This window comes from Exophiala spinifera (assembly GCF_000836115.1).
Source record: "Exophiala spinifera strain CBS 89968 unplaced genomic scaffold supercont1.1, whole genome shotgun sequence".
NCBI lineage: Eukaryota > Fungi > Ascomycota > Eurotiomycetes > Chaetothyriales > Herpotrichiellaceae > Exophiala > Exophiala spinifera.
Genome location: NW_015622513.1, coordinates 334,341 through 350,386, shown reverse-complemented (window position 1 = coordinate 350,386; position 16,046 = coordinate 334,341). Strand labels below are relative to the sequence as shown.

The window sequence follows — 16,046 nt, the reverse complement described above, 5'->3', positions numbered from 1 at the left end:
GAGTCTGTGGCACCGAACTTATTCGAGCATATCCGCTCCGTGTGGTGATATTATCGCTTTGGTCCATGTATATACTAACACGATATTGAGCCTATGTATTCTCTGCGATATCCGTGTTTCCCAATCGCCATGGGCCCCCCTTCTTCACTTGCTCGGAAGCACGAGTCTATCTGCACACCCAAACAAGTTCCGCTCTGAAGCTCTCGAGAGCCTCACTCCATCATAGACTTACGGATCTTGCATCTCAGACCGTCAAAACATGCGGAGCCTAACTACTAGTTACTAGGTACACAGATCGAGCCTAACTGGCAATTGCCTATTTACACACAGACCTGACGACAATGTTGTTCTCGCTGGCTGCAGTCGGCCACAAGACAATCAACGTGACCGTGGCTTTGTCCAGTGATCCGTTATGAAATGGCTGAGGCGAGCAAGCTTCGCTCCTGCAGAGGCCACCCCAAAGCAACAACCCGTCCAGACGGCATTTTGTACTTGTAGATTTGTCACTCAAAATGCTCCCTCGTGTCCGACCGAGTTACCCTTGCCGGGGAATGTGATGCAGTGCACTCGATGATCCAATTTCGAGACGCGTCTGATGGGCTTCGCGCTCTTGATCTTCTATTTCTTCGATACCTTTCTTTTTTCAGTGTTCTCGGATTCCTGCCTCGACTCTCAATTCGTACCGGCGGTACCGGTCATGTACAGTCAATGGTGGGTGAAAATCGATACAGTAATGTGCGGAACTGGCGTCACCTTTGATAACATAGAATCACATTAATGAAATTAGAAAGTATCCCCTGTTGTCTAGGCTTTATTTATTTATTTATTTGATCCCGTTTTACGTCCGTCTAACTACACGTGGAGCTAATGAAGACATTGCCCTTCTCGGGCCACCACCCCTCTCTATCCTCTTATCAACACCTCATCCTCCTCTTCTTGTCCTTCCTGTTCAACTTCCTCCTCCACCTCGTCAATATCGCAGGACTGGAACTGTGGTAGCAGTTCTATTCTCTGTATCATCCTAGCTGCGGCGAGACAGCCTTTCTTTGTGTTCAGGAGTGACTTCAATGACGGTCGGGTTCCCCTTTTGAGTTCCGTCCTTAAGTATTCCTCTCTCTCTTCTTCCCATCTCGGACACCTTAGTAGGATATATTGTATAGTCTCTAGTTTGTTATATATTAGACAGAATAAACTGTCGATTTGCGGGACTCTTTTCTTATATAGAAAGGCTCGGAAGCCGATCTTCTCTATATATAGTTACACCGTGATAGCAGACTAATATTTCTTCAACCCATTATGGATTTGGATTATTTTGGCGTTAGGGCGCGGTTGCAAGATCCAACTATGAGCGCCTTTTAACCCTGTTTCCCAGCGACGTTTTCAGTAGTTATGGCCGTTGGCCATGATTACTATTTTGACTGTGTTCAGGAGTTTTGTGTTTGCTTCTCTAGTTATTTCTTTATCTAGGTTTATCTACCTCTCTAGCGGTTATAAGGAGATAGTGGTGATTCATGCCTGGAGAATCTAGAAAGGCCCCTAGTATCTTAATGTTCAATCGCGGATTTTGTGTCCACATAAAATTACTATTACTCGCTTTTCTATCCCTCTTTTTGTCTTTAATAGTGCGTAGCGCGCTACAATATTAAGCGTTAGTTTAGTGAGATAGATATTGAGTGGTTAAATATAGGTTTCTACTTTTAGAGCTTCGATCGATATCGCTTTATATGCTTCAGCGATTATCCGTAAAAATTGCCCTTAAACTGCTTATAGCTTTTTGGTCGTTATTCTTTCTTCTTTGAGGATTCCTTCTAATCTATACCATATTAGAGATCTATATATAAGTGCTGGTCAGACTATATCGAGGTAAATCTGTCTACTTGTCTAGAGCGATACATCTCAGTTAAAGCCTTAAAGCGTTTATATCGTCGCTAGTAGCTTTAGCGCCTTGTCTAGGGTGGCCTTAATATGGGCGTTTTCGCTTAGCGTTCTGTCTAGATATACCTTGAGGATCTTAAGCTTGTTATCTAGCTTAATGATCTGATTATCTAGTATAAGTGGCTATTGTATATTATCTCTCCTCGCTCTTATTATATGAATTATTTTGTATTTATTAACATTGAACTAAGAGCCATATTATGTTGCCTATTTCTTATAGATCTAGTGAACTTTCTAAAGTTTCTCGTAATTACTTTGTATTGAGTCGCTATAGACTAGTATATTATTATTATCTATAAACGCTATAATATTTAAGATAAGCCTTGCTTTCGTATAGTCTTCTACTATATTTACGTTATAGAATAGATAGAGAATTAATGAAATTGGCGATCCTTATGGGATTTCGACTTGAATATCTATTAGTTAAGAAGTGTAGTCGCCAAGTCTAATTGATATTTGTCTATCTTTTAGGAAGCTTACTACTTAGTTAACTAGGGTCTGTGGTATTCTTCTCTTCCTTAGGTTGTGAATAAGGTGTGTGTGAGAGACTTAATTAAATGTTTTCACTATATTTATTAATAAAATTATGACTATCGCTTTTTTACTTCTTGTTTAGGCTACTCTAGTTTACTCATAGATATTGAGGAGTGTGGTCTCTATGGATCTTCTTGGCCTCGCTCTATATTGGGTGTCTAGAAGGAGTTCTCATTATTCTGCGAGGTCGCTAATTTGTCTCGCTACGATAGATTCTAGAATTTTCCTAAGTGTGTTGAGTAGGGCGATTAGTCTATATACCGCGGGGTTGGTGTAGTCTTTCTTTCCTGATTTCTTTAGTATCATCGTGATTGCTTTTCGAAATTCCCTTAGGTGGTATTTATGTTTAAGATATGCTGTGAATAACCTTACTAGTTTTATTATTACTTACTCAGTGATTATCTTCATAATCTGGTTAGGGAGTTTGTCAAGACCTGGTGCCTTATTTAGCTTCGTTTTCTATATTATGGTTATAAGTTTATCTTGTGAGATCTTGTCTAAAGTTATTAGTTACATTAAATATCTAAATCCTGGTAGGTCTTCTAGATCTATATTGAGAGGGAAGAGAAAGTATTCTTCGCGAAAGATATCTACTTTCTTCTCTATTCTAATCGCTTTCATGTTATCTTTTTTTAGTATATCGAAGTACTTAAATTCAAGTAGTTCTTTCGCTTTCTGTTTCGCCTATTTACTAAGCTTCTAGAGTTTTCCTTAATTCTAGGAGACTTTCTGCATCATTCTCTTGAAGTATGCCCTTTTCGCTTTTTTGAGTATCTTTCCTTTATGTGCTGTGGCTTGTTGGGCTCTTTTCTTGTCTTCTAGGTCATGGGTATTATGAGCTTGTTAGCGAAGGTGGGAGGCTTTGGTTACCGCCTTAGTGTATTTCGATGTCCAGAAGTTCTTATCATATTAACTTATTCATGCTAGAGAAGTTAATTCTTTTACTGCCGCCTATGCTCCTCTTACTAGGATTCAGATATACATATCAATTTCTATAGTTATATCGAGTTTCAATCTATTTAGTACTTTAATTATTTACTTAAAGGTGTCTTTAAACTTATCGCTGTTGAGACTCTTCCAGGCTCTTCTCTGTGTTGGTGCCGACTTAGCGAGTTTATCTAGTGCGATGGTTATTTCAATTAGAAGATAATTAGACCCTTTATATAGGTCTCGATGTACTATACAGCTTACTACTCAGTTAGTAATCATTGCTGTAGTGAATACTAGATCGATTATTAACTTTTCTACTCTTTCGCTTAGCTGACCGAGGTTCTTCTTAATATCCCTAGTGATAATGTCTCTTGAGAGGATTAGGTTAAAGCTATTTTCTAGAGTTGCTTGAATAAGGTCGGCTAATATGATGTGTCGGTTCGAGTCTTGTTCCCCCCAGGTTAGGTGATGTAGATTAAAGTCTTCAAGAAGGATTTACTCTTCTTGTCTTTGTTCAATCGCTTGTATAGTGTGGGCTAGCTCTTTCAGGACTTCTCTTACTAAGTGTAATATAGGCGGTGGACTATATACTAAATAGATAATTATTTTTACTGTTCTCTCATTAATCTTGAGATATAGTAGAATAGAGACTAGATTTAGTGTGACTTTGATTACCTTATAATCTTCTGTTAAGATTCTTTTATTAATGTAGATACTCGCCTTAGTGTTTTCTATTTCGGCCTTAATTAGTCGAAATGGGCCGCCACTAGGGTTATATCCTTTTCCGTTATATTTATTACACTATGGCTTCTATATTGCTAGGATATCAGTGTCTCTTACCGCTTCATCTACCATAAAGTCGATCATGACCTTTTCTGCGGATTTCCAGACATTAAACTAGATAATCCTGAGGGTTCTATATAGGTTTACCCTCATTAAGTTATTTAGCTATTCAGAATCATATTGGCCTCTATATTTACTTTCTTTTCAGGTTGGGTTAGCGCGATAGTGAATAGATTTTCTCCTTGTATAGATTCTTATCCGAATTTAGGCTTGTTAAGTGCCCCAGGCGGCCTTCCTTTCGTGTTTCTCTTTAACGGTAGATATGATGTTAAGAGTCTTCTCTTTTCTGTTTTGATATCCTCTGAATTTGTAATCTCTTCTGAGGGACTACTAAATACAATTTCATCTCTGGACATGGGTGATTCTTCATCTGTAGCCACTTGAGATTATCTATCTCTCATTTTCCTGAAGAGTGGTTTGTATTGTATCCTTGGAGTGTAGTTCTTAATGAACTTTGTCACTTTATAGTAGGCGCCTTCTTCTATTAGGCCACTTAATATTGGTTTGTCTATAGCCTTCGCTGTCTTGATAGTTAGTATTAGAGGGCAGTTTTCTCTGCCCTCGGGGTGTCCAAGCCATTTTGCTTCGAGGATCTTGAGTCCTAGGTATGTATTGATGTTATATTTTCGAAGCTTCTTTGCTATATTCTCTATGGATCTCTTAATAGATATTTCTATAGCTAAGAGTTTAAATGATTCCTTTGCGAAGGTAACTAATGAAATCCACTTTCGAACCCATGATTTATCCTCATGAAACAATATAAGGTGAATTCTTGGGTATACTGCTACTCTTTCCCCTAGGTGAACCTTAGTAGCCCTGATTTTGTCTGTCACTACCTTTCCAGCTTTCGTTTTAATGTCTTGAAGTCTTTGTAATCTGTTTATGCCCCAGATTGTTTGCTATTCTGATTTTCTGTTGACTTGGAAGTAGAGCGGCTTAGTCCTTACTGGCCTTGTTTCCTTTGGGCCGTAGAACTTATGCGCTTTACTGTCCGTTGATACGCTTGATTGGGAGCTTAGGGTGTTTCTCGCCCTCTTTCTTTGTTGCGGTGTCCCCTTGACTGTCTTGAGAGTGACGTTCTCAGGCTTCTCCTTATTTCCTTTTTTCACGACTGTCGTCTATATCGGCTTTTCTAGGTTTCCTTGCGCTACACTGGACTCTTCGCTTTCTTGTTGGGTGTCATTGGCTGTATTTCCACTTCTAGGCTCTGGCTCTTGTTTCGCCTTCCCTTTCTTCTTGGTGCGCTTCTTCTTCGATGCTTTTGGTGTCTCTTGACGCGTCGATTCAGGCGCGTCACTTTCGCGTTTTTCACGCGTTTCCTCTGCTTTCAGGAGGCTGCGTGCTTCTTGGAGCCTCCCCAGGGCTGTGTACTTGCTATTGTCACTTCCAGGGATGCTCGAGATGTTGCTTTCGGCCTGCCGAAGCAGTTCCGTGATACGCGCTGCCTGGCTTGATGTTGCCATCGCTCCTATAGAATTCTTATTATTTCTTGGCACTACCTTCACCAACCACCATGTTGTCTAGGCTTTACTAGTTACAGTTAAGCGTAGAGCGTTCTAAAAAGTCCAATTACATTTATTAACTGTAATTTATTGACTGGAAAAGTTCGCTCGGTATCTGGTGTATATCATTTGAACGGCTTTTACTAGCTCGACGTCGTTGACCCTCTCGCATGTTTGTACAGTAGAGTCAAGACGGGGACCAAAGGGTTCCTGGCTAGGTTTATAGGAGTCCTAGGCTGCTAGAGTAGCTATGATAAGCCCTGTGTGTCACGTGTGTCTAGTCACGTGTGCCAAGCGCTACTACATGTTTTAGAAAGCTTAGATTGCTCCGGCTGTACATCATCTCACCGCAAGATCAATCATCATCCCCGAACCCCAGGTTGAGATCTTCCTCGCTTGTGCAACACTCCACTCGTCAAAAACAAGATCTGGAATAGCATACCATTGCCGATAGAGTCTCTAGCCTCTGACATGGAGCGAGGTGTGCAGGATTTCTGGTCCTTACCTTGGCTGCGGTCTCGCCGGAAAGCGGCTCCAGAATCCTACCTCGAGACAAAATCTCACGGGTTGCATAACCTGAGTCTATGCAGAGCCTGTGATAATCTTGATCCACGCTGTCTTCCTCACCAGCCAGCTTACATCCATCTGAAGAACTGTTTTCACCTGAACAAAAGATCCCAAAAATGTCGATTGTGCGCGTTTATCTCTCAGAGCTTAGGAGCGGTAGGCTCTAGAGATGTGCGACAGATACTTGTATCATATGACATTTCACCCAAGGTGGGAGTTCCATTAAGCTTATCGCTAAGATGCAAATTCCTCGAAGTGAATCTAGGAGATCGTGATGCTGTGGTTAGCCTTGAGCTATATGCCGAAAATGGTATGCCTCATTAAAGCGTTTCTTTAGAGGTCTTTTAAATGGCTGAGAATGCGATAGGTGTACCGGTAAATGGAATGTCCAATCCAGCGATGTTGAGAAGTCCCAAATCAGATCTATCAACGTTCCTACGTGGCGGGATGCCTTCTTGCTTTCGAGATTCTTACAATAATCCTTCCGTTGTCCCGGCGCTTGCAGCAAAAAGTCTGAGTAATATCGAAGCTCTCATCCCTTTGAGACTCCTTGATGTTGGAAACGACGACTATTCGTCGCAGATACGCTTGCACATCAGGCGTCCCGATGAAAAAGGAAAATACGCAACTCTGAGCTACCGCTGGGGAAATAGGATGCCACTGAAGACACTCCGAAGGACGCTGAAACGCTATTTGCAATCCTTGGAAATTCAAAGTCTGCCGCAAACCTTTCAAGATGCTATTACAGTCACACGCTTACTTGGGATCAGATATCTTTGGATTGATGCTCTTTGTATCATACAAGATGATCCCAAGGACTGGCTTGAGCAGGCTGGGCAGATGTGCTCCATATATCAGTATTCATCCTTGACAATTGCCATACACTCTGCTAAGAGCCCTTTGGATGGCTTTCTTTGGAGAGGAACGGTTCCAAATTCGCTAAGGGTCTCTCCTCGAGGCACCAGGCCCACATTTTGGCTCCAAATCCCCCCATTGTCGGACAATGCTATCCGTAGAGCATTTGGTGATAGTCAAATTACGGGCAGAGGCTGGATAACCCAGGAATTATGCCTCTCCCAACTAGTTCTGCACTTTGTGGAAGATCGAGTAATTTGGGAATGCTGTCACGAAGACTGTGCTACGGCACACCCTTCCGAAGATCATATGGAAAGATTTCGCAAGCGATCTGTGCGCCCGTCTCAAGACTGGCTTCCATTTGTCTCGGCATATTCAACCTGTCGGACAACGAAAGAAAGTGACAAACTTGCTGCGATAGCAGGGATCGCTCAGGCATGGCCCAGGAACAGTGCTTACTTTCGCCACAACGGTTACTACTGCGGTGTCTTTGACGACGATGTGCACAGTAGCCTCCTGTGGTTCAGAGCACATTCACTTTTGATTAGAAGAGCTGGGAGGGCCCCCCATTGGTCATGGGCAAGTGTTGACGGAGGTATTCTCTTCATTCGCGACACGATTCAGTCTGGACGCCTGCTACCTCTCATGGAAGTTGACTCAATAGATTGTATCTGTCGTCGCGATCTGAATGGACATTTTCTATGTACGCGCTCCTACATTCGGTTGAATGCGGCCATTGGAGATGGCTTTAAGGTTGGCTTTATTGAGAAAAGTAAACGGTTTTATTCCGCTCCTCTTGATGGGCCAAGGTATGTTACAACCCTTGGTTACCTTGCAGAACGCGTTGTTGGTTGGGCCATTTTCGATTGCGACATTGATGACCATCCGAAATTTCGATATGTGCAGGTCGCGGCTAAAGTTGCCGATGGGAACAGAAAAGGATCCTTTGTCGTAATCGTCAAACCATGTCCGAAAAGTATCGGCCTTTATCTTAGAGTTGGCATGGGTTACCTTTTCAAGGCTGAGGTCTTGAAAACATTTCAACGAGAAGATATTACTCTATGTTAATCTATATGTGATCCATGTGGCAGAATAGCCTAAGAAAACCCGTGCTCACTTGTATGATCACATTTAAGTACCAACGATTAGAGTGGCAGAACAATTCCCCCAGCTCTTCAGATGCTTGGGCTCTATGCATTATACTAAGACCTACTTCATACATGGCGAGCAGAACAAAGCACCGTCGGGACAAGACATGTCACGTATGGAGTGTTACCAAGGCACTTTGTCCAGTATTTCACTGGTACCATACCTACTATAAAAGAGACCCGTTGATTGGTTGCTCTGAAGATGAAAGGACCAACTGATTAAGTGTAGATTCCCGCATGTATTTCAAACTCTTTCGTGAGAAACAGTTGCGATCTGTGTGCAGAGGGGAGGGCGGATTCGGGAAAGACTATATATAACCTCAATCAATTCAACTTCGACGAAAGTAACCGGCTCTCCGATCAAAGCCAATTCCTCAGAACAATCGCACCTAGCGGTGTAGGAGTTGACGACATTGGTTATGCGGAAGGCAATTGGGTGGAGGACAGGAAGCGATACTGTAACGGGCGGAAAGAGGCAAGTGAAATAGAGATGCCTGCCAACGCGCATACAGAGCCCTGTCATTCAATCGCTTTGATGCTTGGACTTCGTCAACTCTTAGCATTGAATCTAATGAACATGAAGTTCTGCTGGCTCTCGAAATCCTGCTCCTCCATTTCTAACTAAGCGCCGCTGAGGGCCTCTTGGCAAGGCCAAGGCGAATGTAGGTAAGTATGGAGCCTTTTGCTCGTTCTGCAATTCTCCTTCTTCCGACGTGTTGTACCTCATGGCTATCAGACAGGGCCAACGACCTTTTTGTATCGTCATGTCAAACTATCGTGAACCTTTTCAGCCTCTTCTCACCACAAATCTTCCCGATTATATGCTCTATACAGCAAGAAGATTGTCCTTTCTAGTATCCATTGACCAATCCCATTATATATACATCAGTCACAGTGTACAATGTGTGTATTTCCACGAGAAAATTCAATATGTAGGGTAAAGGAAAACCTTCTTTAGAAGTCGTGATGATCACAACAGGTGAAACATGCCATCATTCCCGTGCAGAAAAGGCACCAGAAACAGCCGTCGTCGGCATCATCACAGCCGCCTCTCAGGTTCGTCTTGACGTGTGCCGGTGGTGGGGCCCTGACAGCCACGACTCTCGGCGTCGAGCAAGGAGGACTCGTCGTCACATTCGCATCTGTATCGGGTGCTGGAGCCTGTGAAGCTATCGATGTCCGTCCAGGTGTTGTATATATGCGTTCCGGCATTGGCAGTGTCTTACTCGGTTCAGTCGTGCTGGGTTGAGATTCGGATGATGAAGGTGGTGATGGTGCGGGACGAATCACCATTCCAGAGACAGAAGAATGTATTGGAAGAAAACGGGAAAGATGGCCAATATCCTTTTCAAGTTCTCCGCGAGTGTGGTTCGAGAAGCTTCTCTCCTGTCGTCATATAGAGGGAGAGAGAAAGCGAGAGGCTTGGGACAGAAAGATGAAAAGAAGTTCCGGGAACCAACGGCTGCTTCTGCCCAAAATCGAAGTACTTATATACTTGGTGCCACAAACGCAGCTGCGGTGGCCCGTCTTCATCTGGTGTCGGTATCACCCTATCACGTACCAGGAGGAGCGTGTCACCAGATGACAGGGGGCCAACATGATTGAGTATGGAAGCTGATGGTAATCGTGGCCTTGTAGTCTTTGATGATGCCCTTCTGTATCACGATCGAGGGTTGTTTGCCTGTTCGGAGGAAATCAGTGACAGCCTGGAAGGAGTGGCAAAGATGGTCTACTGTGGATTGTGTTGTTTGACCTGAGGTTTGACTTGGGCTCGAATCATGATCAACTTTAGCTATAGTCGTAGTATATGGATGTACATATTATTATTTATTCTTCCCCCCCTAAAGCTATTTAAGCTTATGTTGGGGCTCTATCTTTTTCTAATCAGGAAAAACCCTCTGGGGAAGAAAACCCACTGAATAGATACATACCTCGGAAGAACATATCAGTCTACCCAAATTCTTTTGTTTAGCTTGTTTCTAGTCCTAGCAGGCCAGAGTGGCTCAGGACTCTGGTATTTCCATTTCCTCGCGGGTGACGCTCCTTATCGAGCCCATCCAGTTGTCCTCACCGCTCAAAATCCTTTTGAGATGACGGTCGGAATGCACCGCAGAGCCACGTGTTGGAATCCTGAGGGCGCCGACTTTTTCTTCTTCGTCCTCTTCCTCGACTTTCTCGGACCGGCGAACTTCTAGACCGCTTTCGTCCAAAGCGAATCTGCTCCTAGCACGAATGCGGGCGCCATAGAAATAGAAGAGCACCGGCACGGGGGCAAGCAGCACGGCCAACAGCGCCAGTAACGTGGTAGCAAATTGCACCTTGAGATTGTGGAACATCTGGGTCGCAAAGAGTGGAAACGCCGCTGCAAGGCCGGATCGTATGATGGTCGCGGCGGCGAAGGCTGACGCTGAGCTATGCGGGTGTGTTAGTGACTTAGGTTCGATTCTTGAATGCTGGTGGAGGTCGGTGGTGAAAGGATAAATTACTTACTTGGTTTTGTAGACGTCCACCAAATACGTGAAAAATGACATAAATATGATGAGAATACCATATCCGGTGACAATCCCGCTCGCTGTAGGGACGATCCAATGGATAGAGTGTGGGTATGCGCCTGTCCAGCCGAACCAAAACAGGCCCAGAGGGAAGGCCAGAGCGCCGGTCATGGCGATCGGCATTCTCCATTCGGGTACCATGACTCCGTTGTTTCTCTTCAACCTCGGTGTCACGTAGAAGCGTTGTTGCAGGATATTGGCAAAAGCTGCAAGAGCCAGACCGGTCACGAGCCCGAAGAAGGGCAGCCCGCCTACGCCCAGGTTCATGTGATAACCTTCGACAAACACCACGCTGTAGGCGTCGAGAAATGTGTAAAGTAGAGCGTAGACGAAGGCCGTATAGACACTGACAAGCATCAAGATCGGTTCCTGGACCATCATCAAGCATGGGCGCTTGAACAGCGACTTGACGAGTTCCCCAGGAGGGAGGCGGATTTCCTCAAGCCGAGAATGCAGGGCCCAGTTTCCGGTCTCGTGGCGAAGCTCCACCGCTTTCTGCTTGAGGAGATATGGCAGATACGTTTCCGAAGCGCAAGTCAGGGCGACCAACAAACTCAGCGCGCCGGCGAGGACTCCCCACCAGGCACACCAGTGCCAACCCAGCGAATGATTGTCGGCCGTAAAGCCACCGACCGGCGATGCCAGCATTGGTCCGCTGAATACAGTGAGGGCAAAGACAGTACTAGCGTATGCCCGGTGAAAGGGGTTGAACATGTCTGCAAAGCTGGCGATGGTGATGGCGACTGGGCAGGCACCCATAGCACCCTGGAAGAACCTAGAGAGACAAAGGGTCTGGTAGTCTTTGGCAGTCGCTGATGCGGCACCAAAGCAGACGAACCCAAACATGGCCAGGCACATGGGGATCTTACGGCCCAGCCGTTCCGACATTGGCGCCCAAACAAATGGGCCGGCGACATAACCGAACAAGAACAAAGTGGCTGTCGAGAAGGTAGCCACTTCGTCTGAGATGCCGAAGCGGTGCGAAATGAGGCCTGTCGCTGGACTCAGGAGCGCAGATGCGAATGTCGAGGAAACGCAGCACAAGCCATATGCGAGAGCTGTCCAAAGCCTGAGATTTCTAGTCAGAGGACCATTTTGGAAATCAACCTCTAGCCCACAGTCCAGGGCCCTATGGTACATACTTCTTTCTTAACGGCCAGTTCTGAGCTGAAAGGGGATCATCAATACTATCCAGCGTCACCAGTGTCTCTGGGCTCGGCACTGGTGTCTCCTCTACCTCAACCGAGCTTGATTGTCTCGAGAGCTGCTCACTTGAGTCACAAGTCGTCGCGGTATCCATGTCTGTGGATGCAGTACTGTTTCTCAAGAGATCAAGCAGCATATACTGAGGAAATTGAGCCGGAACTGTAGCCTGGGCAATCCATCTATATAGACATCGATCGATTTCTAATACCGGCTGCTAAAGTGACACAACATGGCGATACTATCTCGTAGGTTAGCCCACGCACGCAGCGCGTTGTTATTAATAAATGAACAATATACAAAAGGAAATGATCGACCGACAGAGGAACTGTAATCGTATGAGGAGTTGCTAGCCATGGGGGGGTAGAACATTGAGCCATGGGAATCGCCAGCAACAAGCATAGGGCCAACCCAATGAGGACGAGAAAACTTACAAAGTATCGTAGTGCCTCGGTTCTTGGTGCCGTCGAACAAACCTTCTTTTTTTCTGATTATGTCGACAACCTTGGTGGCAAATGATCACTAAGCCAAAGATTGACGGGAGTGTTACCCTCAGCCTCCTTGATTTGTGCACAACCTCGAGTCTTCATAATCAGAGACCGGTCCCGCGGGACATGTCTTCATACCTCTGCGTTGATTAGAGACGTGCGCTGTGCCTCGAGTTCTCCCGGTGGACGTACAACCCCTGTCCGCAGACCCAGGAAACGACTGTAGACTAGGGACTTCTGACGTCGCACCCTCTTCCAGGGGCGACTTTCCTGATTTCTCAACACGGTTCCAAGTAAAGAGTCAGCCGCGATGAAGCCCTTGAATACCAATAATCGGGCAGTTTCAGCACGTCCATGATAGGACTTTTCACGCCGGGGATGTTTCGCCTTGATGGCAGGTTCCGTCGTCTGCGCAAGTGTGTAAACCCTTCACGTTGTAAGCCATTTCCGCCATTCATCTCTTCCGACAGCTGAACTGGACGGCCTATTCGCGTGGATGGGGAGATAGAGCCTTACCGTGTCCATAAAAGCGTAGCTTCAGGAACACGATTCTAGCCTGGTGTCATAGATAGAGTTGAGCATTTGGAGTCACCCACAGCGTGTTGCAAGGTCAGCCAACATCATAAAGCCTTCAGTGAGACCGAGAAGTCGAGTAGCGGAACGTTGCTTGTCGCCTACGTACAGGTTACTGGGTTCATATGTTCATAGGAAGAAACATACCTAGTGGGACAGCGCCCATGAGGTGCAAGGGCGGCGTCAGCCTCTTTCCTGATCCGGAGATCCGTCTGGCTCCTCAACCACACCACATGTTTACCTTTGTCGCAGACAGGAGAATCATACTCAAAGTTGTTAGTCCAACATACATCATAACAGGTAAGTGGGCATCAGCACAGGTAGGTTGACGTCTGTTTACTTGGGACAACTTGCCTCTATGAAGAAATAAGACGACGCCGTCTTGAAAAGTCCGTAAATATGTCGGCTTTCTCTATGGCCGAAGTCCGCACGGCTTTGCCAACTGACACGAAACGCATGGCCAGCCCAGAAATTGCCGAAGTCGCAACCCTAAAGGTGTAGTAGATATACCGTAATTACCCTTTGGCAAGCTATCCCAACATACCTTCAGAGAAATCATGCAGAAGCCGCAGGGACAGTCGCGCCGCATCGTCAGACCTGAACTCAAGAGGCGACGTCCACCTTTGGCCTGTGTCCAGTGCTACAGCAGGAAGATCAAGTGCGATCGGGAATCGCCAGCTTGCGGTGGGTGCGTCAGAATTGGCAAAGGTCACGAATGCATCTACCGAAATGCACCTTCGGATGATCACCGTCCTGTGCAGACCTGGCCCCGTCCCCGTCCACGTCCGTCGGCAAAGATGCTAACGGACGAGGGGGCTTTGACCACCAGGCACGCTGCTTACCTCGCTCCGAGCGCAGTGGAGGGAGGAATGGCGCATTTGAAAGGTTCCGAAATGTCCACCAAGTTTTATGGGTTCAGCTATCCTTTGAACTTGTACCAGCAGGTATTCAATTCCATGTTCTGTAATCGGCGACAGAGCCGCCCGAGACTGGGAATTAATGACAACCACAGTTTCCCGAGCTCCGATCCTACATCGCCCAGATCAAGTGCCAGAATCCTACCATCAACGAGCTACGGGATGAGATCTATGGCATAGCGAACAGTCTAAGACCACGATATCAGCAACACTCGAGCCAGGAAGGGATTGTAGAACGTTTCGAGGCGCTTATTCCCACACGCAACACCGCCGACATGCTCGTTCAGACCTACATCGACCGGTTCGAAGTCATCCACCGTATCATCCACATCCCGACCTTCATGGCCGACTATTGTGGCTACTGGGACAAGACCTGCCTAGTGTCGGCTGACTTTTTTGCGCAGCTCCTTCTCATGATGGCCACCGGATCGAGCCTGCACCCCGAAGTGGCGTTCAATGGAGTCCAACTGAATCCAAGCCGGAGGTTTTGCTTGCGCTGGATCGATGCGGTCGAGTCATGGTTGGTCCCGTCGACATTCGATCCGGCTTCGGAATCATCGTACACATTGACCACGCATACTCTGCTCGTGGTGGCCAAACGAGCCAACTCTGTCCACGAGAGCGCTTTGTGGTCGTCTACCGGGTCACTGGTCCGCAGGGCTATGGCGGCAGGGTACCATCGCGAAGTCGGCTCTGCCATGCATATCTCGCTGTTTAATCGGGAAATGCGACGCCGCTTGTGGTCAACGGTCGCCGAGCTCGACCTGCAGGCTTCCATCGAGCGAGGCATGCCCCCGAGCCTTAGGACAAGTGATTTTAATGTGCACGCACCGCTCCACCTTGAGGACGAGGCATTACGAGATTCGATCGACGGAATGCCGCCCGCTCCTCAGCTGCTGGATACTTGGAGTACCTGCTCTTGTCAGGTCCTTCTGTCTAGAACCTTCGTGGCTCGCCTTGAAATTTGTTCTCTGATCAACGGGTCGCAGGACCGGGATGTTTCCGACGAGGTCCTGCAGTTAAGTGACACCTTGATTCGAGCCCTTCAGGAGATTCCAGCTTGGAGAGACACTGGCCGCAGTCCGCGCGACCAGCAGACCGTCACCTACGTGCGGAGTGCGGTGGCCGTCATCCTTGACCAGTACCTGATTGTGCTGCACGTCCCGATGGCGATCCAGAGCCCGCCAACATGGAAGACCCACGTCTCTCGACTGGCCCGCCTCGATGCCGCCACTGGAATTCTCATGCACCATCGACGGCTGGTCGACGACGGCATCTTATCCGAATGTGCGTATCAGCATGGACTGGTCTTGGGTGCTCTCAACTTGTGTCACGAGCTTTATCTAAGTTGGACTAACTCTTCAGGTTGGTCGTATAACCCCAGAATAAGGCACCGTGCAAGTTAGAATATCATTAACCTTGTTAACACAGGAATGTCGCACATGTCGACGTTAACGTCGCCAGAGATTGCCCAGGCTCACCTGGTGGTGGTTGAACGGGCGTTACAACTCCTCCACGGGCGTGTGTCGACGACCTTGGAAGGCCTGAATGAATTCTACGTCCTGGCCATGGTCATTGGACTCATTAAGTCCAAGATCTGTCCACAACTGACGACCACAGCTGAACACGTCGCAGCGCAACAGGTTATTCAACTCTCCGAGGAGGTCAGGTCCGCCATCCCGACCCTCTCCGCCGACGACGCTGAAGACGCGTCTGCGTTCATGTGAGTCTCAATATCCACCCATAAATGCATGTACCGACGCTGATGACCTCTCCAGGTGTACACAACCCGACCAGAGCAACCACGGGTTCGCCCCGGCGAGTCCTTCTGCCCAGGTTGACTATAACTTTTCGATGGTCAGTCTCGTTACAAAGAGGGAGCCTCTCGAGTGTGTGAAGCGTCTTCAGCTAACGTCCCATAACAGTTTCCGGACGATCTGGGCTTTTTGCACGGCGATTTTCTTCTCGATGAGATCCAGGTGTCTTGACCACGGTCCCG

General features: G+C 46.7%; 4 protein-coding genes across 4 annotated transcripts; 2 read left to right on the top strand and 2 right to left on the bottom strand.

The window, feature by feature from the left end:
- Positions 1–5,360: 5,360 nt before the first annotated feature.
- PV08_00120 (uncharacterized protein) lies at positions 5,361–5,705 on the bottom strand (the record flags this gene model as incomplete). Its single annotated transcript, XM_016374488.1, has 1 exon — positions 5,361–5,705. The coding sequence occupies one exon, from the start codon at positions 5,703–5,705 to the stop codon at positions 5,361–5,363; it is 345 nt and encodes a 114-aa protein (XP_016239764.1).
- Positions 5,706–6,215: 510 nt separating this feature from the next.
- PV08_00119 (uncharacterized protein) lies at positions 6,216–8,234 on the top strand (the record flags this gene model as incomplete). The annotated part of the gene is made up of 2 exons (XM_016374487.1): positions 6,216–6,621; positions 6,679–8,234. The coding sequence occupies 2 exons, from the start codon at positions 6,216–6,218 to the stop codon at positions 8,232–8,234; spliced, it is 1,962 nt and encodes a 653-aa protein (XP_016239763.1).
- A 2,083-nt stretch (positions 8,235–10,317) lies between these two features.
- On the bottom strand, positions 10,318–12,166 carry PV08_00118 (uncharacterized protein; the record flags this gene model as incomplete). Its single annotated transcript, XM_016374486.1, has 3 exons — positions 10,318–10,726; positions 10,805–11,935; positions 12,009–12,166. The coding sequence occupies 3 exons, from the start codon at positions 12,164–12,166 to the stop codon at positions 10,318–10,320; spliced, it is 1,698 nt and encodes a 565-aa protein (XP_016239762.1).
- A 1,521-nt stretch (positions 12,167–13,687) lies between these two features.
- On the top strand, positions 13,688–16,035 carry PV08_00117 (uncharacterized protein; the record flags this gene model as incomplete). Its single annotated transcript, XM_016374485.1, has 5 exons — positions 13,688–14,074; positions 14,143–15,412; positions 15,479–15,770; positions 15,826–15,904; positions 15,973–16,035. The coding sequence occupies 5 exons, from the start codon at positions 13,688–13,690 to the stop codon at positions 16,033–16,035; spliced, it is 2,091 nt and encodes a 696-aa protein (XP_016239761.1).
- Between the last annotated feature and the right edge of the window lie 11 nt (positions 16,036–16,046).